Genomic DNA, 23605 nt, shown 5'->3' with positions numbered 1-23605 from the left:
TTCGCATGTTCAAATATTCATGCACAATATGTCCAACACGTTCCTTTGATATTTTTAAAGTCTCGGCTATCTCGATCAAATTCACTTTACGATCATTTAAAATTATTTTGTGGACTTTTTTGATGTTTTCGTCGGTAACAGCCTCTTTGGGGCGTCCACTGCGTGCATCGTCTTCGATGCTCATTTCGCCTCGTTTAAATTTAGCAAACCACTTCTCAACGGTTGATTTTCCTGGTGCAGAGTCCGAATAATGTTTATCAAGCCAAGCCTTGGCTTCAACAGTATTTTTTTTCGCCAAAAAGCAATGTTTTATTAACACACGAAATTCTTTTTTATCCATTTTTTCACAATAACAAAAGCTGCTTCACTCACAATGCTATATCTCACGAACTAATTATCGGGCAGCTGTGAAATTTATACACGTATCTTTTGAAGGTTAGTACTAAGTAAAAATCACATGGATTTAATTCTAGTAACACCATCTATGAGTCAGCCTACGAACTTTTCAGCCCAACTGTTATCAGTATACTCCATGTATGCCCAGCAAAAAAAAAGTTGATAAGTTGGTCATATTTCTTAAACTACAGGTAACACGTCAGTGGATAGTCCCTCAACACAATGTTAAATTTGTACCTTTTCAATTGCCATTTAAAGCGTAAAAAATGTATATAATGGTATTTGTATTTTCATTTATCATTGACTTTTTTTCCTGAAGAAGATTTTTCGAGCACTGGCCATTGAAATTGGCTATTTGGTCCACAGAATAACTATTAACAGAAATATCCCTAAACACAGATTGGGTCGGCATTAATAAAGAACACACTATATCAAAGTTCACTAAGTTTCATATATTTATATATGAAAGCACAATATACAGCATGCTGAAAATTAAGCTTCTCCTCAATAACACTGAATTAACAACACCACAGATTAAAAACCATTAATATGTACCATATATGTATCATTCCACATTGCTTTGGGTGAACACGCTTTGATTCGGTGTGTCAATACACAACAGTAGTAAACACATTCTCCATAACATAACTAGTTTTCTCATTTTCTTATTTATCCTTCTAAAATCAATCCAACAGCACCTTTTGTACAAACATTTACAGATAACAGCAGTTAAAAAGAATGAAAAATATGTGTGAGCTAGCCATCATACCAGGATAGCCAAAATAGCAGCTGCAATAGATGCATACAAAGCGATAGATTCAACTCAGCACCAATAAGGACATGAGGGTTACTTATATCCTATTCAAAAACATCGTTCTCCATCATATTTTCTTATTAAAAACATCCATGTAAGTTGCAGAGATTTTGGCATTGTGCAACTTCAAAGATGAAAAAAAAAATCCACGTTCTTAAAAACTTTTATTATGTCATTGACTATATAGAGTATAAAATATGGGAAATGTAGCTAACTCTATAAAATTAAGTCAACACCAACATTCAGATTGTTCAAGAAAAGGGAGCAGGAAGTGAATGTGACGAATAGCGCTCAATAACCGCTTTGCTTCTAAATTCGCTGAACTTAAAATTTCATGTCTGATTTTCTTTCTTGTACACATATAACAACAAGGCCATTTTCTTCAATTGTAGGTAGGGAGGAGTACAATAATGTAAAATCTAATGATGTATTGCCATATAAAACATATAGTGAACATATTCCTGGTGTTCTGTCTCCAGCAACAGTCTTTGTTCTCAACACAGTATTTTTTATATATTAATATATATATTTATATACTTTTTGGTCTTTACCTAAGACCTAATAATTCTTTAATAGCAAAAACAGTAGGTTGAGTTAAAATGAAAAGTGACATCCCAAAAGACAAATAACTGCCTATTTGTACTGCTGTCATGAAAAACTCCAATGAAAAACGAAAAATGTGATTCCACTTCCAACACTTTTGATGCAGTTTTTGAATCTTCAACACGTGAACACATTGGTATTCGCTACAATCAATTTCTGTCTTTTTTTTTTTTTAGAAAAAAAAAATCGAACCCATCCAATACGACAGGCTGCTTTACTCAAGCAATCACAAATACTCTGGCTTTCATTGCTTCTTGCTTTTTTTTATTTTTGTGTACAAAAAAAACCTCCATGGGAAAAATCAAGTCACTTATGGAGTAAGATTGATCTATTGAGCAAATAACTGATAGTCTTCCTAGATAACTGCTACCATGTTGAAGTCTTTGGTATGTTTTGGATGTTACAGGAACTAATATTCAATATAAATGGAGCACATGATGTTGTTGCTTGGGAAAACGTCTCTCTGCTCACGACATGTAACGATGTTGCTGCTGACAGGTAGATTAGAACAGTTATGGTTAGTCACAGAATGTCCGTTTCATATATCTTGCTAGAGCTGGTGGTGGTGGTTGTGGTGATTGTGGTTGAGGCGGTCACGGTTGTTGTCGTACTGGCTGCCGTTGGTTGCTTGGTTGACGTGCTATTTGTAGCCGCGGTGGTGAAAGAGATAGTTACTGCAGTCATAGGTGCTAGATGGGTTAGCGAGCCGGACATTGGTGCTGCACTCAAATTGAGTCCCATTTTGGCCAGAATGTTACTCTCGCTGCCCGTCTTCTTCAGATCGTTCACCGGAGCTAGTCTTACGGTACCTCTTTGTAGTTGCTGAAGCCGGGCGTATTGCTCTTGTAGCTGTTTCTGTTTCCGAAGCAGTTCTTGGTGCCTCTGCTCCAGCAGTTCTTGTCGACTTCTAGAAGGAGGTAATGGAGGCGTTCCAGAAGATCTGTCGTCGGAAATCTTAGAGAATGATTGATTTCGCATGTCTTGCATTTTCATCTGCAAGCCTTCTTGAGAGTTTACACTCTCGCTGCTGGAGCTATTGCTTGAAAGTTGATCACGTCTTAGGTTCTCTTCACTGCTCTTTCCGAGATCAGGCCGATCGATGCTTCGCAAAGGTTCCCGAAGGCTACTGCGCCCAGGCGTACCTCGCCGGAAAGTGCCCGTGTCGTATGGATCAGTGGCAGAGCTAGATCGTCCAAGAGTTGAAGAACCTCCTATGTGCATGCCGCTATGATGGAGGCCCCCTCTAGGTAGTGTGGCAGAGGAACCAGGTCTGGAACTTGGCGGGCTGGTAGGAGATACGAGCGGGGACCGAGAACTCGTTCTGGGAGGAGGCGGTGGAGGTATTTTCCGGGATAGATCACTACTCCTTTCAGGCACGGCGGGTTTGGGTGGAACGGGGGAATTTTTTCCTTCGGGAGGTATCGGGGAAGAGGTAGGCGTGGGAGAAAGACTGACACTTTGCTTTCCTGAAGCATCCGAAACTTGAAGGCGGGAGACCGTGAGTTGTCCAGCACCAGGAGAAGGATTAGATGCACCAGTTAAAGGAGTTCTGACGGGGGAACTTATTGAATCAGAACTTGGATATGAGTGAAGCCGCCGCAATGTATTCGTTCCTACATTTCCCAATCCTGTTGAAGAGTCAACACTGCCTTTGCGACTTCCGGCTTCTGAAGGGGGTTTTGCAAATGTCTGCAGCTCATCTAACAGAGCGTCGAGTGCGTTCTCCGGACGCTGGCGATAGGCGTCTCCACAGGAGGAGGCCGCCATGACACCGCGCGCTGGAAGGGTGGCAGACTGAAAAGAAAATACATGATATGTCAACTGTGCCTTTAACATTAAAGAAATCATATCAAAAGAATGTGAAAACTACAAAATTCTCAATTTTTCATTTGCAACCAATATTTTATAGAAAGTAATGGATCAGCCAACCAGGAACATACATACTTTTATAAAAGCAATAATATGCTAAATATATATATCAAGCCTTTGAATTAACTTTTTCTATGTGTCTATGAAAGAAGGAGCAATTTTTTGTATGTTTGTCAGCATGCTGATGATACCTGAAAGTTAAAAGTTAGCATTTATCACAATAGTGATGATAAACATGTTAACAGAACAATATATTTCCTAACTTATACTGTCAAAGTGTATTACAGAGTTTAATAGGAAATAAAACATACTCAAACATTTTTTTTAAATTTAATACAAAACCAGCAGAAATGCAGCAGACCTTCAATCAAGTTTCAATATTCCAGGCGTATTGAGCCAGCCATAACTTTGCTTATGGTCTATTACCTGTGTGGAAATGGTCCCAATCATGCGATGCTAGGCCTGGCATGGTAGCCTGTTGGTACATCAATGACAATGTAATGACAAAGATGCACCTTCAAGCCCTGCTTGAAATTTTATTATTTACTAAATATTAACAATAGTACAAGGGTGGATCATTAAGTATCGCACAACAATTTTTTCCCGCGATGTTATTGTGGCTAGGATGTTGAAATTTTGCAGACTTATAGTTTGAAGTTCATGCTAGAGACTTCATTTGTTCAATCAGGTATAACTCTTGCAGCAGAAGTGTGAACTACTTAGCAAAAATGAAGAGTTCGTTCTTTGTGGGCGATAAGACAAAACCCTAGTGAAATTCACAGGGAAATGTTGGGCATGTATTGGGAAGACTGTTTGGACCGTAGCAACATCTCCAGCTGGTGCACATTCTTTCAAGGAGACCATGTGAACCTTGTTGACTCGTCACGTTCTGGGTAACCAGTAACAGCTGCAACGGAATGGAATGATACAGCCATTGAGCAGGCAAATTCTCAACGACTGGAGGATCCATCTGAGAACCTTGTCAGAGCGGTTCAACATTTCTTACGGTACGGTATGCGATATTGTGCATGACAAACTGAAATTTCGTAAAGTTAGTGCCCGCTGGGTAGCGAAGAACCTCACAGATGACCAGAAAGAGAAGCAAATGATGACATGCTTGGACCACTTAGTGTGTTATGCCGCAGAAGGGCATACCACTACACTCCTGAAACAAAGTGGGCCAACTAGGTGGCTAACGCTTCAATTCCGATGAAGATGTGCAATCAGTTGTGTGCAGATGGCTGTATTCCCAAATGACGGAGTTTTATGAACAGGGTATATTGAAACTAGTGCCACGATGGGAAAAATGTGTTGAAAGACTTGGCTCCTATGTCGAAAAGTAGCTGAAAAGATTTAAATTTTATTGTGTATAATGTATGTTGTCTTACCTATTAAACTTATTTTTTTAAAAAAATTGTTGTGCAATACTTAATGATCCACCCTCGTACATTTCCTGTGTGCCAAAACCATATGTTAGAAGGAATACTATTGGATGACTACATATACCAGGTGTAGAAGTATGAAACCGGAATTGGCCGATAGATGGTTCTAGCCAGCAGTGGAGGGCGCAGAAGATCGCGTAAGCAGCGCCAGCCGCTGCCTGCCACTCCCGAGGATGTTATATCGGAACACAGTAACCCGAGTGCCAGACAGAGGAAGGTGTTGCACACCCGGAACATGTCGAGTTTTCTGCCTACGAACTACGATTTCCGGACAGCATTGGTGTTCTGTTATCATTTGAAGAAAACCGCCGCAGAATCGCATTGAATGCTCGTCGAAGCTTACGGCGAACATGCTCTCGGAAAACACAGTGTTTCCAGTGGTTCAAGAAATTCAAAAGTGGCGATTTTGACTTGCAAAACGAGGAACGTGGGAAACCTCCGAAAAAGTTCGAAGACAACGAATTGCAAGCCTTATTGGATGAAGATGATACCCAAATGCAGCAGGAGCTCGCGGAACAATTGAATGTGACGCAGAAAGCCATTTCTCTTCGGTTGAAAGCTTTGGGAAAGGTGCAGAAAGCGGGCAAATAGATTCCGCATGAACTGAATGAAAGACCAGCAAGGATATCGCAAGACCACTTGTCAAATGCTGCTCGCCAGATACAAAAGTAAGTCGTTTCTCCATCGCATAGTGACCGGCGATGAGATATGGATATATTTGGAGAATCCTAAGCATCGTAAATCGTGGGTGAATCCAGGCGAACCATCGACATCCACTGCAAGACCAAATCGCTTTGGAAAAAAGACACTGCTCTGTGTTTGGTGGGATCAGCAGGGCATCATCTATTATGAGCTGCTAAAACCCGGTGAAACCGTTAATGCAGATCGCTACCAACAGCAAATGATCAATTTACATCGAGCATTACGTGACAAACTGCCGGAATATGAATCAAGGCAACACAAGGTCATCCTGCTCCATGACAACGCCTCACCACACACAGCAAAACGGGTCCGGGAAACGATCGAGGCGTTCAAATGGGGGATACTAGGGCATGCGGCGTATTCTCCCGACTTGGCTCCTTCAGATTATCATCTATTTGCCTCACTGGGACACGCTCTTGCAGAACAGCGCTTCAATTCGTATGAAGATGTACGAACATGGCTCGCGGACTGGTTCGCTTCAAAAGAAGAACTTTTTTTTTTTTGGCGTGGCATTCATAACCTGCCGGAAAGGTGGGAGAAATGTGTAACTCGCAATGGAGCTTACTGTGAATAAAATATTGTTTCTCAGTTGCAAACACCAGCCGTTTACTTCTTGCAAACAAATTCCGGTTTCATACTTCTACACCTGGTATTCCACAGTTGTTCATTTCTTAGATCATTATTTGTTTTTCACATTATAAACTCACAGTACATACATTAAATGATAAAGCCCAGTCAAAAAATATTATGCTGCATCCTCGGATTCATCAAGCAACTTAAAATCTCTCCAAGTGTTGCTGATGGGAGTTCTCTCTTCCGACCCTTATAAGTATTTTAAAGAAATATATTTTGCTGGGGCCAACTGCATTTTTCTTGGCAATTTCTTTAAATGCAGAGTAAAATTAAACCCTTTTAACTCGCACTCACTGAGGTGTGACGGTGCATCGTAAGTAATTGAAAGCAACATTGTTCTCAAGTGTGGAACTTGAGATGCAGCTGAAATGCAATATGGGTTATTTGGAGCCAAGATAAAAAATAATTTATGCATTTATATGGGTATCTTCTGTTCTCTGCTCGCCTACAAACTCACGATTTTTCCTTATCTTATTAAAAGTGCAGCGTTACAACTCCGAAAAACGAGGGCGGGAAGTGGCCTACACATACTTTAAGGAACACACGAATCAAAACAAATCACAAGACTTAGTAGACATATATGCAAAGAAAGCCCGAAGTTGTGAATACGTAACCCCATTACAATTGCCTTACACACACTTGCTCCCTTGGGTAAAAATAAAACTACAACAACAATGGGATGAATGTGCATGCAAAATCCAAAACACAAACACTTACATATAGTATGCGCAAATCTGTACAAAACAATCTTGGTATTTGTCAATGAAACTACCTCGGGCAGTGATAGTGTTCACCTTGAGAATGTGTACGGGTCACGTTATCGTGAATCAACACTTGGCATGAATATAAGTGGTACCTGCAACATCCTGTCAATGCAGAGAATCCACATTTGTTTCTTCAATGCTCCTTACGAAAAGACCACAGGGAAACGTTATATAAAACTCCTACTCCGACTAGGTATTCCACTTCCGATGTCAATCGCAACCCTCCTAAGTAAGCCTTGAACATCGGTTATGTGGACGCTGTATAGATTTGCATGGAAACACAATATCCCCATGTAAACAACATACACAGATAAGGAAGTCAAAAGTGTTGCACACCCACCAGGATACCTGTCCCACAGTGCAAATCATGAGTGAAAGTGAAAATGCATCGCGCAAGTGTTATAAGGAACAGTGAAGTTGAAGACAAGAAGTAGAATCACATAAAGCAGTACCGATGGCTAGAAACTGCAAAGGATAGGTGGTGTGAGCCACTATAAAGCAACATCATTTGTTCTCTGCTCATTGTTGGTGGTTTTGTTTCAATCCCTCAACTTCACATCACACAAAACAAAAGGAATGAATGTGAATCTTCAGACATTGCTGCAGCCACAAGCATTTACCACTATGCCCCCCCCCCCCAGTTCTTCACTGCTTTTATTTTTAAAAAAATGTTGATTTTCTCAAAATTTCGGAGGGGGCTTTAGCTCCATCAGACCCTCTCTGCATACGCCAGTGACATATAATGTCCTTCTCTTTCACCTAACACATTAGATTGGGTAAAAAATATGCCTCTTTACAGCCTAGTAACCTGAAAAACTATACTCTGTCCAAGCTAACTGTAGAGCAGGGCCATACATATCGGCAGAGGAGGAAAATCGAGTGGTGAAAGTGCAGTGTTGCCAACCGTATGTTCCAGACCTTAGTCCGTATGCTAAATGCACTGCTTGTCAAAATTTGCTCTTGAAGTTTTATCCCTCAGAAATTCTTAAACCAATCGTACGGACCTGGAGACAAAAATACAATCCGTTTGCCATGTGCGTTCGGTATTATCGTTCTCAAAAGTTTGCAATGCTGCATAGCGAAGGAGGAAATCGGGTAAATCCCGTCGCCCATTACACAATCCCTTTTCTCCCGCTGTTCATTGGTGGAGCTGTCTCGCGTCACTACTTGCGCAGAGACTTGTTCTCGTTCACCTGGTCTACAGTTAGCTGGTACCGAGTTGTTAAAAAAAAGTACAACATATAAAGTTTCTTGTTAGAGAGACGTGCATCAACTTGTTATGTATCAACCCAGAAATATATAAACATTGAACTTTTCACCTGACATTGTACATCATTTACGAACCTCGCACAAACCACACCCATAAAAAAAAAGTACCAGCACCCATATTAGTATTTATGCTACAATTAAAACACACAAACTAACTTTTACAAACAAGGAAAGTGAAAAAGCACCGCATATTAGTTATAATGATTGGCTGATCCATCTGTAAACAAGCATGAAAAGTAGGAGATAAAACAGTACAAAAGAAATGATCTGAGCAGGCCCACCTATACCCATACAGTAGCAATACAAGCATAAACCGCAACTAGAAAAAAAAGCATAGTGAAATTTGCTGAGTTGATCTAAAGGAATACCTTCAGAAAAGTCAGAAGAGAGATAAGAGGGGAGAGGAAAAAAACCAAAGAGCTGCACTAGTTAGTATAATTTCCATAACCCCATTATGCTTAAATGGTTAATCCATAGTACTGCACAGAGTGGGAGAATTTGTGAAATTCCCGATATATTTGTGTATGTATAGTAAATGTGAAAAAATCTGTGATCCATGAAAGACAGCTATACGACCAAGTTTTCTTGAATACACCAATATTATCATAAGTACCCAACTGGAAATGTCGAATGGTTTCAATTCAGTTGAATGTCCATAACTGAATAACCAGTGTTTTGAAGGACCTAAATGCACAGCCATGCAATTAGGCTGGTGGCAAAAGATCGCACTGTTGCCACATCGGAGCATGACCCCGTGTGTTCGGAGGTTTAAGAGAATGATAGATCTCGCTGTAGAGTTGGTCTTTGTAAACCATGTGATACAAACTGACAGTATATGCTCGAAAGGTTAGGGATGACACAAAAGTGCCCCGGAGAAAGATCGGCCTGATGCTCGAGCTAGGCAACGCAGCCTGGTTGACATTGCCACACAGTGCACGGGAACCAGCAACTTTTGTCCCGCTGTCGCTTTGCTTTTCCCATATGTGACACAAGCACAATTCTGCCCAGCTGCCTATTTTCACGGCCATGCATTTAGTTACTTCCACGAGATTTACAAGCAACAGTTACTTTGTTGCAATATAAGTAATGTCATCCAACAGTTACTTTCGCAGTTACATTATGACACTTAAATTAACTTGAAAATCTGTGATGTGGTGGAAGAGCTAAATTTGGCAACTCTGTTCCAACAATGTGCCTTCTCTGGATGCCAAGGTTAAAGGATTCTTATGGAATCGCTTAACAAGGAGAGGGCACTGCTTGGGAAACTGAGTTTGGGATGAGGCTTCGTGTAGTGGTAGGGTATTGAAATGCGCACTAGCCAGCCATTCGCGAGAGAAAGTGCTTCAAAGTTTCTAAGATTTCCATGCGCGCCTCATTATGTGAATATATTGTCAGATTTCCAAGTGGCCTTGTAGCCAGGTGGTAGCTTATAAGTTTCATGTGTCAAAGGTTCCAGGTTTGATTCCCATAAGGTTGCCATTACTTTTTTTTATTATTAACTCGAACAACTGCTTATTATTATATTATTTCTAACAACTTATTGAAATAAATATGAAATAAGATTTGATTTGATTTTGGGGGAGGGGAATAATTGCCACAGGTATCCAAGTAGGATGTGTACGATCTAAGGAACCGTAACTGATGTAATGAGCCATTCGCGGATTCACTTTGGTAAAGTCTGTACTGAGACATGCATGGCTTAGGTTTTGAGACAAGCATATGACTACTGGCAGGGTCAACCAGGGTATGGCGCATACAGTACGTATGCAGCACTCGTGCGAGGCAGAGTGCCATGTTTTACTGTGAGTGACCTCACCCTGGCTAAAGAAGGAAAGCGGTTTGCCAATAACTTAGGCAATGGAACACTGCTTTCACCTGGTGCCAGTCGGAAACCACCTAGAGTCGTTTGGAGGAGACAGACCGGGACGAGGTTAGGCAAGTTACAACGCTTTCCCCTCGCCGAAAACTTACATATTAACCCTCCCTTCACTGTACATATATGAAATGGCATTATATGCGAGAAAAAATATTACGCTACGAAGTTCAATAGAACACACATATAACACCCGAAATAAACAGCTTCTAAAGCCATTCTTCACGAGGCTAACATTAGTTCAAGAAGGACCCGAACAGATGGCAATTAAAATATTCAACCATTTACCAAATGATATAAAAGCAGAAAGTATGACATGTTTCAAAAACAAATTAAAAAAAAAACTATTAGTTAATAAGGAACATTATAGCGTTAGTGAATATCTAGATTGTAAATTATAGAAATGTCGTAATTATATTTTTTGTATGAACTATACGGAACCCTCCAAATACCAATTTATATGGTTTATATGGAGTAATAAATTCAAATGCTTTTATTTATATTTTTTTGTACACGATCTAGAGTGGTAATTATTGTAAAAAAATCGAAAACAAAATATTTCTTGACAATTTAAACAGAAAATAAAAACAAATTTTCGCAATAACCATTTGCTCGATTAAATAAAAAAGAAAAAGTAAGGGCAACCGAACAGGAATCAAACCCAGAACATTCAGCACGTGAAACCGATATGCTACCACCACCAATAGGTTCCGATCTCATATCCAAAAAACTTATGGCTATTGGAATGAACAGAAACATTTCCAGCTAGGGAAACAAGTATTAACATTTGGATAGAGGCAGTAGCATAGAAATTTTGTGTGGCTTCAATCTATCTGTGAAAAATAGACAGAGTCCTTTCTGAGGAAAGGGTGCTATTTTATACCTTACCATTTTTATTCTGGTCAGGCTGGAAGGACCTTATACCCAATGTTAGGGATTGAAACATACTTTACACTTCATTATACCCCTTAAATAAGTCTTACAGAACAACAATAATTATAAAATGAGAGAGAGAGAGAGAGTTTTATGCCAAGTTAAATTAAGAAACATTGTGGGTAAATTATAGGCATGCACACAGAGGGCAGAAGGGGATGGCTGTTAGCCCCACTTAAAAAATCCAGTGTAGAGGGATTTGTTAATAAACAATATTATACTCTTAGAAAACGAACGAAACATTTCTGACCAACGAGGGAGGGCACTACGTGTTATGTAATTTGATGCTTCAGTGGCAAAATGGAGGTGTTTAAAACTCTTGTACCAACTGAACATGTCTTAACATTGTAGGATAGGATATTTTCATAAGACTTCAGAAGTTCATCGTAATGTTGGACCAATAGTGCTTCATACGCTATCCAATATTTGTAAATATATGTGCATTCAATTTGTAAGCTTGTGTATAGTTTAAGTTTTAGTTTAAGGAAAGCCATGAATTTTGTTCAGATGTTGGCTTTCCATTTCTTTCTATGTAAATGTAGTTCCATTTCAGCAACAGGGTTACATACATATGTGCATAATTATGCCTAAAATTACATTACATGTTCACAGGAATGGGATTTTTTGGGGCCGGAACAACTCTAGAAATGCACCTACTTTGTACGCATCAATACGAATGTGCTTTTAATTTTCAGAGTGAAATTTCATCAATGTTTTCCCTCTAATCACAAGGTATGACCATACCTATGGTGCAAAGAAAGAAAAAATAAAAAAGTTATTTTCTTCTCTTGTAATAGAACTGGAAAACAATTAACTTGTCATTAGCAATGTATGACATCAGAGGAACTTCATGAAATAGTTCCATCAAATTATAACAACCCATCTACATAGATGCGTCTACAGTTCTTAAGAGGGTATTGAAGTTCAGCAACTGCAAAAGCATTCTGAATGCCATTATGGTTAGAAAAATGGAGGACAAAATAATATTAACCTATTTTCTTTAGACAGACTTTGAGTCCCCCCTTTGGTGCACATATGTATCTATTATGTAAACAAGCATGCTTCCTGCAATGCTTTAAAGTGATACTTTTGTGACTGATGAAATCTCCGTGAAAAAAAGCATGAGGTTTTATGTGTATTTTTATTATTGATGAGAGGAGCTATAATCTATTTATGCTTTAAAGTTCCCGAATTATAACTAAAACTAAGCTCCATGCCTCAACAACCATCTGATGACCAGGGCCTACTCGCAAGCACTTTTTCATTTCCACTTTGGCATGCTAAGTCCCAGCGCCACTTTTTACTGGCTTTCGAGACTGGAACCTTCTACTTCTTCACGTAGTTCCCCAATTGTCCTAATGTTGGTGAGACAACACCAAAATTTTGTCCCTCCCACAAGGAATTGAAGATGGGACCGCTTGCACAAAGGGTAAGAGCTCTAGCCATTTGCTACGTGGTATCCCCTCCAGCCAGAATTTTTTTGTTGTAAAGCACCCCTTCCTCCCCCTGCAGCTGTCTCGCTGTCACTATGTAAAATTATAGCAACATTTCCACAACTAGCCACAAGGTTCGACCAAACATCCCTCCTTAAACCATAGCAGCATTCCCCCCAACTAGCCCCAAGGCTCAACCAAACATCCCCCAGTAAACCATAGCAGCATTCCCCCAACTAGCCCCAAGGCTCAACTAAACATCCCCCATTAAACCATAGCAGCATTCCCCCAACTAGCCCCAAGGCTCAACCAAACATCCCTCCTTAAAAAATAGCAGCATTCCCCCAACTAGCCCCAAGGCTCGACCAAACATCCCTCGAAAAATCATAGCAGCATTCCTCCAACTAGCCCCAAGGCTCAACTAAACATCTCCCATTAAACCATAGCAGCATTCCCCCAACTAGCCCCAAGGGTCGACCAATCATCCCACCTTAAACCATAGCAGCATTCCCCCAACTAGGCCCAAGGCTCGACCAAACATCCCTCGAAAAATCATAGCAGCATTCCTCCAACTAGCCCCAAGGCTCAACTAAACATCCCCCATTAAACCATAGCAGCATTCCCCCAACTAGCCCCAAGGCTCGACCAAACATCCCTCGAAAAATCATAGCAGCATTCCCCCAACTAGCCCCAAGGCTCGACCAAACATCCCACCTTAAACCATAGCAGCATTCCCCCAACTAGCCCCAAGGCTCAACTAAACATCCCCCATTAAACCATAGCAGCATTCCCCCAAAAAAGCACCAAGGCTCGACCAAACATTCCCCGTTAAACGATAGCAGCATTCCCCCAACTAGCCCCAAGGCTCGACCAAACATCCCTCGAAAAATCATAGCAGCATTCCCACAACTAGCCCCAAGGCTCAACTAAACATCCCCCATTAAACCATAGCAGCATTCCCCCAACTAGCCCCAAGGCTCGACCAAACATCCCTCGTTAAACCATAGCAGCATTCCCCCAACTAGCCCCAAGGCTCGACCAAACATCCCTCAAAAAATCATAGCAACATTCCCCCAACTAGCCCCAAGGCTCGACCAAACATCCCTCGAAAAATCATAGCAGCATTCCCCCAACTAGCCCCAAGGCTCAACTAAACATCCACCATTAAACCATAGCAGCATTCCCCCAACTAGCCCCAAGGCTCGACCAAACATCCCTCGTTAAACCATAGCAGCATTCCTCCAACTAGCCCCAAGGCTCAACTAAACATCCCCCATTAAACCATAGCAGCATTCCCCCAACTAGCCCCAAGGGTCGACCAATCATCCCTCGAAAAACCATAGCAGCATTCCCCCAACTAGCCCCAAGGCTCAACTAAACATCCCCCATTAAACCATAGCAGCATTCCCCCAAAAAAGCACCAAGGCTCGACCAAACATTCCCCGTTAAACCATAGCAGCATTCCCGCAACTAGCCCCAAGGCTCGACCAAACATCCCTCGAAAAATCATAGCAGCATTTCCCCAACTAGCCCCAAGGCTTAACTAAACATCCCCCATTAAACCATAGCAGCATTCCCCCAAAAAAGCACCAAGGCTCGACCAAACATTCCCCGTTAAACCATAGCAGCATTCCCCCAACTAGCCCCAAGGCTCGACCAAACATCCCTCGAAAAATCATAGCAGCATTCCCCCAACTAGCCCCAAGGCTCAACTAAACATCCCCCATTAAACCATAGCAGCATTCCCCCAACTAGCCCCAAGGCTCGACCAAACATCCCTCAAAAAATCATAGCAGCATTCCTCCAACTAGCCCCAAGGCTCAACTAAACATCCCCCATTAAACCATAGCAGCATTCCCCCAACTAGCCCCAAGGCTCAACTAAACATCCCCCATTAAACCATAGCAGCATTCCCCCAACTAGCCCCAAGGCTCGACCAAACATCCCTCGAAAAATCATAGCAGCATTCCTCCAACTAGCCCCAAGGCTCAACTAAACATCCCCCATTAAACCATAGCAGCATTCCCTCAACTAGCCCCAAGGCTCAACTAAACATCCCCCATTAAACCATAGCAGCATTCCCCCAACTAGCCCCAAGGCTCGACCAAACATCCCTCGAAAAATCATAGCAGCATTCCCCCAACTAGCCCCAAGGCTCAACTAAACATCCCCCATTAAACCATAGCAGCATTCCCCCAAAAAAGCACCAAGGCTCGACCAAACATCCCACCTTAAACCATAGCAGCATTCCCCCAACTAGCCCCAAGGCTCAACTAAACATCCCCCATTAAACCATAGCAGCATTCCCCCAAAAAAGCACCAAGGCTCGACCAAACATTCCCCGTTAAACCATAGCAGCATTCCCCCAACTAGCCCCAAGGCTCGACCAAACATCCCTCGAAAAATCATAGCAGCATTCCCCCAACTAGCCCCAAGGCTCAACTAAACATCCACCATTAAACCATAGCAGCATTCCCCCAACTAGCCCCAAGGCTCGACCAAACATCCCTCGTTAAACCATAGCAGCATTCCTCCAACTAGCCACAAGACTCAACCAAACATCCCCCGTTAAACCATTGCAGCATTCCCCAAACTGGCCCCAAGGCTCGACCAAACACCCTCCAGCTAACAAGTTTCTGAAGTGTTGTGATTGATTGATTTGGTCTTTTAAGTACACTTTGTGCACAGAAAGGCTAATCGGGACTGGGACTACAGTTTAAGGTGGGATCCGAAACACTAGGAATCTCCACCGGGTATTAAATCTGGGACACCTTGATTAGAATGCGACGACGCTACCACTGTGCCATCAGGGAGGCCCTGAAGTGCTGCGAGTTGGCACCCATTTTCATTTAATATGAGGGTGCTGATGGATTGTTACCCGACAGGCATGAGAAAGATTCATCAATGCAGCAAATATAGGAATATCAATTAATGTTACATTGCAATTAAAACCTGAAATTTCTATAATTCCATAAATTTTACATTGAATCAAAAGTTGGTTAATTTTATTTTCACATATGTCTAACCCTAGTTCCTGAATTATTTCAGGCAGTTAGTGCAATTGATAATACTGGCAAAATTTTTATAAATATTTATTTACAGGTGCATTAGAAAGTGCAGTAAGTAACTAATATGGTGATAGCAAAGAAAATAAGATCTTCAGCCAAGGGTATCCAAGAAAATTGTTTTAGAAGAGGCAAGAATCGCTTTCCATTAGATAAAATAGAATGTGCAGTGGGATCAAATTGTTGACATAAAATTGTTAATAAAATATTTTTATAAGTATAATAGAAAAGTATTAATATTGTATCTTTGAAGTTTATATTACATTTGCATATTTTTTTAAGGCTTCTTAACTGGATTTTACACCTTCATGATGCTTTTTGTGTATTTGTTGTATTTGTAAAACAGAAAAAATCATCTTTTTTCTTCAGAGAAACAGAGAGAAAACACAAAACTAGAGTTGAGCCAATACTAATGCCAATGTATCGATATCGGCAGATACCAGCGGTATTGGTATCAGAAAGTATCGGTTGGAAATTTTTACCGTAACCGGCCAAAACTTTTCTGGCATTTTGATCTTTCACGGTGTTCGCAAATATACTGCAGGACACTTTTGCAGAGTAAAATATGGTGATAGCAGATCCTCTTGAAGTTATGCAAAATTGGAGGTTTCCATTTATTTTGCACCAAGATCATGTGGAAAAACTGTGATTAGATAAGGGTATTCTGATTAATTCTTAAATATTTTGAAGGAAAAACCTTATAAACTGATGCTTTTGATTGGAAGGAAATACTAATATTAATCAGTGTATTAAATAACTTTCAATTGTTACAATTTTCAAGAATCAGTATTTGTATCTGTGGGAATCGTATGGGTTTGGCCCGGCCGTATATAAAACCTTATTGCATGTAACCAGTGTTGACACAATCTGAGGGCATAATATCACTTTCCAAGGGGCAAAATTTCCCTTCTTGGACTAATTTTTCCCTTCACCTAAAGAAATCAAACAATAATAATAATAAGTAGTAGTAATAGTATTGTCGTTGGTCCATATTCGTATGAATGAAAAATGTTGAACAAATTAATGACATACATAGTTTCCTGGCCAGATGTCCCAGGTTTGAAAACCGGTCAGGCATTCATTAAGTGTTCATCCATCATCATCACTGCTGTTTTCCGAATATGCGGAAAAGTGACAAAATATGAACAAAATCAAAATATAAATACATATATAGGCTTATACTCAAAGGAGTAGAAATAAGAAGGAAGATAAAAAAAAATGTGGATATGTGAAACTGGAACTTAACATACTCTGAACTAATATTGAGTCTGATGGCTTCAAATTTTCCTTTTCCCTTTTGGCTTAAAATTCGATAAGAATTTCCGTTCAAAAGGGTAATTTCCCTTGATGTGGCAACACTGCATGCAACCCAATAGTAAAAAAAATAAAGATAATAGTACTTAATGTTTCTTTATCATTAACATTATTATATCAAACCACCAAGCATGTGGTTGTGTAAAATTATTCATATACTTTCACAATAAGGTTCTCAGATATTTAAGAAAAAGTAGTACCTTGACTACTGATTATTTCTTCGATGAAAAAATTAAGGTGAGAAAACTTGTATTTTTGGAGCTTTTCATACTAAATTACATTAATTTTTAATCTGTTAATGCAATTTTCTAGTAATATCACTCATTGTGATATCTGGGTGCCCGAGGAGTTTCATTGTGTGCGCAGAACACCAAGTCAACAGAGTTTAGTCGCCCATATAATTAGATTCTTTGCAATGTTTCTTATTATGGAATATGTACACCTGTAGCTTACCACAGTGGGTTAAACTTCTCCAGTATGGGTGAAAATAGAAAATAGGGAGGCAAAGTTGACTCAACAATTCCTATCATTGAAATATGGGACAAAAAGCTCTCCCAAGGACTTTCGTTATGACAACGGGATGCCTTAACAAGTGCTATGACTTCTTTGTCATTTGTGAAATATATGGGTTATTTTAAAATAATCTTTGTCATTTTTCAAAATTTTTAGGCCATTAACTTCCAAGTCCTACTTTTGAAGGTAAAACATGAAATTGAGGAAGGGTCATTTTACCCCTCCCTGTGGATGCCTTTGTCTACAACAATATTAGATATGCAAAATGATCTGTAAGGAGAAAATTGAGACCAGACAAAATTCTCATAAATAGAAGAATTTTTTTGGTGTAAAATTCGGGGGAAAAAAATTTTCATTTTCCGTTTCATTTTGATGATCACTTCTTGTAATTTTTGTCTCTCCATGCCTCAGTTAAGAACAACAATAGATAGTAATATAAACATATTTAAGTTAAAGATCACAATTATACATTCGATTCACTACGAGGGCCACTATTTATATTTTGAGCCTTGGCAACACTGATTGAAGTTAGGCGCGATTTGACGTTTGTACGGAATCGTCTGGCATTATTGACCATAACGTACTTCATATGTTTTGTCAATAGCTTCATTTGTGTTGTTTATGTTGCCTTGGAGATTGCGCGACAACAATAAAATGGAATTAACTCGTGAACATTTTCGTGCGATGATTTTTTACGATTTTCGACGTGGATTATCAAGACAAGAGTGCATCGATCAACTTACTTCCACATTTGGTGATGAAGCCCCAACCTTTGCCACTGTGAAACGCTGGTATAACGAATTTAATCGTGGCCGCCATTCGCTCACCGACGAGATTCGCGAAGGTCGTCCAAAATCAGTTGTTTTTCAAGAAAACATTGATGCTGTGCAAAACCTAATACTGCAAGATCGTCATGTGACATACTGTGATATTGAGGCAACCATAGGCATTAGTTCCACCAGCATATATAAAATATTACATGATCATTTAGCTGTGAGAAAGTTATGTTCTCGTTGGATCCCACACAATTTGACAAAAACTCAAAAAGACGCTCGCGTCAATTGGTGCAAACAAATGCTCAATAAATACAATCGTGGTGCTTCAAAAGACGTATATAAGATTGTAACAGGTGACGAATCATGGATATATATGCATATGAGCCAGAACGTAAACAGCAGTCGACTGTATGGGTGTTTCAAGATGAACCCAATCCAACAAAAGTTGTTCGCGCTCGAAGCACATCGAAACAAATGGTCGCCTGTTTTTTTCGGGAAAACTGGTCATGTGGCAACTGTGCCTTTAGAGGAACGTAGAACGGTCAACTCTGAATGGTACACAACAATTTGTTTGCCAGAGGTCTTCGGTCAAATACGGAAAACAAACAAACGCTGTCGGATCATTCATCAAGACAATGCCAGCTGTCACACATCTCGTCTAACAACCGACTTTATGAACAGTCAAAAAATCGAATTGATGGGTCATCCGCCATACAGTCCTGATTTGGCACCCAATGACTTCTTCTTGTTCCCGAATGTCAAGAATAAATTGCATGGACAACGATTTTCGTCGGCAGAAGATGCCGTTGATGCGTTCAAAAACCATATTATGGAGGTGTCTAAAGAAGATTGGAAAAACTGCTTTGACAAATGGTTCGAACGAATGCAAAAGTGTATTGACCATAAAGGAGAATACTTCGAAAAACAATAAAGCAGTTTTCAATGCCAAATTTCTGTTTTTTCATTGTTAGGCTCAAAATATAAATAGTGACCCTCGTATTTCATAGGTGATTGTTTGCTTAAAAATCCAAAATATCTGATATCTACACTTCTCGTTCATACCTCTACCAACTACCCAGCAATAGGTTAAGGAGTAAAAATTGTGATCTAACATGTTTGAAAATAATGAAATGTCCCCCTAATATTAATCACTGTCATGTTAAGCTGCACAGATGTTGGAAGTTATTTGATTGGTCGATTGGTAGTAGCACCAACTTCATATAAATTGGGGGGAGGGGGTAAGTTTGACATAAACAATGTTCATGAGTCAAACATAAATCGAAATTGTGCTCTAACTTTTTATTGTGTGGAAATAATGCGAGAACACAAGTGGATCATTATTTTGCACACATTCCACTACAATCAAGTTTTGACACTGTCACCCAGGATCAACAATCGCTGAAGTTACTTGTCCTACCAGAAAAAAGGAAACTAAAAAAGTGTTCCTAATTTAAAATATAGTTTTACTATTTTGGTTTTCTTTCCATTTTCCTATGCTATATCTATTATATTCTTGTCAAGGGAGGATTAAAGAATCTTATGCAACACAAGGTATTTAGCCTTTAGCACTCAAGCTAAGGGATGCGAGCAGGTTCGAGTCCCCTGGGGGAAGCATAACAACTCTTCTCCTGAGATTTCAGCCTGTGTATGGAACCGGTGGCCACCCAACATAGTGAGGAAATTTGGGAGCTACGAATGAGTAGCATAACCCTGTTATGAAAAACCTACGACGATGACTGTGGGTTCATTGTACTGACCCCACATCACCCTGCAACTGGCTGGACAATCTCCCACCTCCGTGTTGTACCACGGGTTATTTATATCCTCCCCTGACAAGAGTTCGAACCTGGAAGTTCAATTTGTCCCCCTCCTCACATCAGTTGGCATAATATAACTAGGCAGACGTAACTACATTTGGCTTCATAAACTATATGTTTGCAGAGTGCATAGTCACTATTCATGACACTGCTAAGGATAGGTTCAATTATGGGTGCAATCACCCCCTCCAAAAGTTTTCTAGTCTATAGACATGGCTTTGTAACATTTCTTACCGAGAAATCTACTGGCTGTAAGCATGGTGTGTTATTACAAAAGCAGTACAAATGTAATCAGCCAGCCAAAATTATAAAATAACCAATGATAAGACGAATTTTCAAAAATAACTATGCAGAAACTCTCTCTCGATCTCAAAACTATAAAGAAACCATCATATTCATTACATATACTGAGCATATCTGAAACATTTTTAAAATTAAGATATTTGTTGAAGCAAAGTGTTTAAAAGTTAATCAACTTTGCTCCTGATCTCAACTGAACGGCAGCATGCATTTGTAACATATCCAGATTTAGGGCTACTTGTTATTAAAAGTAAATGCACACTGTATTCAAGAAAAATTGGCGACAGCTCTAACTTCACCTAGATCACATACTTGGACATATCACGGCATATTCCAACATGAACCATGCAATGCTCTCCCATATACATGAGACTATGCTATTTATTCCACATAATGACATCAAGATCTTTGCTTACAACAGAGTTTCAGAATTGATTACTAGGGCCACATATTTAAGGTCAATGAAAGTTCAAGATTTCGGTACAAAAACTGGGCACATTTCAGTGGTATACAAAATGGCTTTTTAGTGTTAAAATGGTGTATATAACCATACATTTGATTTCCAAACTACACTTATTACATTGTAGATTAGGCACACACAGGAGATGTACCCAGGTTCGAGTCCTGGTCGAGCCTGCATTTTTTGCTGAAAATTTCTACGTAGTACATCTCCTGTGTGTGCCTAATCTACAATAATGAACATCTCTACGCTGGGAGGAACCAGGCAACGTCAAAGTCTACTGTGTTTCAAAGGCAACAGATCCCGTTGCGGTACACTGGCAGAGACGATTCCACGCAGGTAAAACAGCAATAGCGAAAAATCAGGCAAGGCCAGGCAGGCTCGGTAGCTCAGTGGTTAGAGCAATGGCACGGTATGCCAGAGACCCGGGTTCGAGTCCTGGTCGAGCCTGCATTTTTCACTTAAAAATTTCTACGTACACTTATTACACAAAATAAACATTTCCATTCTAATAACACACGTACGTAGTTCTCAGAGTATTAAGTTTATTTCTGTGTAAAGGAGTCCATTTTTACTTCTCATATATTTACAGCAAAATAAATAAATTTTACATGCTTTGCATAACTCGCAGGAAACTTCAGACTTCAGAAAGTGTCGCGTCAGTAAATAAACTCTAAATTTGCATTTAAGAGTTTATTTCACAAAACATCATAGGAAAATTCACCTCACACCTTTCAAAAACATGAAAGATAAACATTACAGTGTGTTATTTCACATTTCGTGATGCATGCCCCTGCTGATCACTAAAGGGGCTGCATAAACTTTCTGAGTACCCTAGGCCAAATTAAAACGAATATGTTATGTGGACATAAGTGTACATAATCTTCCTGCTGCAATTAAACTTGGGCCTAATTTTGAGGGGGCAGAATTAAACTGGGCCTAATTTTGATGGGCAGAATTAAACTGGGCCTAATTTTGAGAGGCAGAATTAAACTGGGCCTAATTTTGAGGGTGCAGAATTAAACTGGGCCTAATTTTGAGGGGCAGAATTAAACTGGGCCTAATTTTGAGGGGCAGAATTAAACTGGGCCTAATTTTGAGGGGCAGAATTAAACTGGGCCTAATTTTGAGAGGCAGAATTAAACTGGGCCTAATTTTGAGGGTGCAGAATTAAACTGGGCCTAATTTTGAGGGGCAGAATTAAACTGGGCCTAATTTTGAGGGGCAGAATTAAATTTGAGCCTAATTTTGAGAAGCAGAATTTAACTGGGCCTAATTTTGAGGGGCAGAATTAAACTTGAGCCTAATTTTGAGGGGCAGAATTAAACTGGGCCTAATTTTGAGGAGCAGAATTAAACTGGGCCTAAATTTGAGGGGGCAGAATTAAACTGGGCCTAATTTTGAGGGGCAGAATTAAACTTGGGCCTAATTTTGAGAGGCAGAATTAAACTTGCGCTTAATTTTGAGGGGCAAAATTAAACTTGAGCCTAATTTTGAGGGGGAATTAAACTTGGGCTTAATCTTGAGGGGGTAAAATCAAACAGCCTAATATTGAGGGGGCAGAATTAAACTGGGCCTAATTTAGAGGGGGCAGAATCAGATTTTGGGGCCTAATTTTGAGGAGGCAGAATCAAACTGGGCCTAATTGTGAGGGGCAGAATCAGATTTGGGAATTTTGAGGGAGGCAGAATCAAACTGGGCCTAATTTTGAGGTGCAGAATTAAACTTGAGCCTAATTTTGAGGGGGGAATTAAACTTGGGCCCAATTTTGAGGGGCAGAATTAAACTTGAGCCTAATTTTGAGGGGGGAATTAAACTTGGGCCTAATTTTGAGGGGCAGAATTAAACTGGGCCTAATTTTGAGGGGCAGAATTAAAGTTGGGCCTAATTTTGAGGGGCAGAATTAAACTTGAGCCTAGTTTTGAGGGGGGAATTAAACTTGGACATAATTTTGAGGGGGTAAAATCAAACGGCCTAATACTGAGGGGGCAGAATTAAACTGGGCCTAATTTTGAGGAGGCAGAATCAAACTGGGCCTAATTGTGAGGGGCAGAATCAGATTTGGGAATTTTGAGGGAGGCAGAATCAAACTGAGCCTAGTTTTGAGGGGCCGAATTAAACTTGAGCCTAATTTTGAGGGGGGTATTAAACTTGGGCCTAATATTGAGGGGCAGAATTAAACTGGACCTAATTTTGAGGGGGCAGAATTAAACTTGAGCCTAATTTTGAGGGGGCAGAATTAAACTTGGGCCTAATTTTGACGGGGCAGAATCAGATTTGGGGCCTAATTTTGAGGAGGCAGAATCAAACTGGGCAGAATCAGATTTGGGGCCTAATTTTGAAGGAGGCAGAATCAAACTGGGCCTAATTTTGAGGGGGCAGAATCAGATTTGGGGCCTAAGGGGGGGGGGGCAGAATCAAACTGCCTAATTTGGAGGGGATAGAATCAAACCTGGGGCTTAAGTTTGGGGAAGAGATTCGAAAAGTTTTTCATCCAATAAAAACATCGTCCAGGATTACTTCCTAAATAACTGTGATGTTACCGAAATCACAAATATTACTGTTTATTACTTTGCTCCTCAGGCATCCTAATTTGTAAATTATTTTAATAAACCTAAATTTGGGGGGG

The 23605-nt window shown here is 40.1% G+C and overlaps 1 protein-coding gene and 1 non-coding gene across 24 annotated transcripts in view; one reads left to right on the top strand and one right to left on the bottom strand.

Moving 5' to 3' along the window:
* Positions 1-827: 827 nt before the first annotated feature.
* LOC145996124 (coiled-coil domain-containing protein AGAP005037) overlaps positions 828-23605 on the bottom strand; it is a 1065133-nt gene continuing 1042355 nt past the window's right edge. For 21 of the 23 annotated variants that reach the window (XM_083132404.1, XM_083132407.1, XM_083132420.1 and 18 more), the window contains one exon: positions 828-3607. In XM_083132404.1, coding sequence (XP_082988530.1) covers positions 2336-3607 — 1272 coding nt within the window. In that variant the 3' untranslated portion in view covers positions 828-2335. The remainder of the gene's footprint in view (positions 3608-23605) is intronic. The other 2 variants (XM_083132425.1, XR_014442750.1) reach the window with 2 other exon arrangements.
* Positions 21355-21426, top strand: TRNAT-GGU (transfer RNA threonine (anticodon GGU)). Its single transcript has one exon. It is a non-coding gene; the product is annotated as a tRNA-Thr (tRNA).

This window comes from Lepisma saccharinum, chromosome 12 (genome assembly GCF_977018435.1).
Source record: "Lepisma saccharinum chromosome 12, izLepSacc3.1, whole genome shotgun sequence".
NCBI classification, from domain to species: Eukaryota; Metazoa; Arthropoda; class Insecta; order Zygentoma; family Lepismatidae; genus Lepisma; species Lepisma saccharinum.
This window is presented reverse-complemented; position numbering and strand designations above follow the sequence as displayed.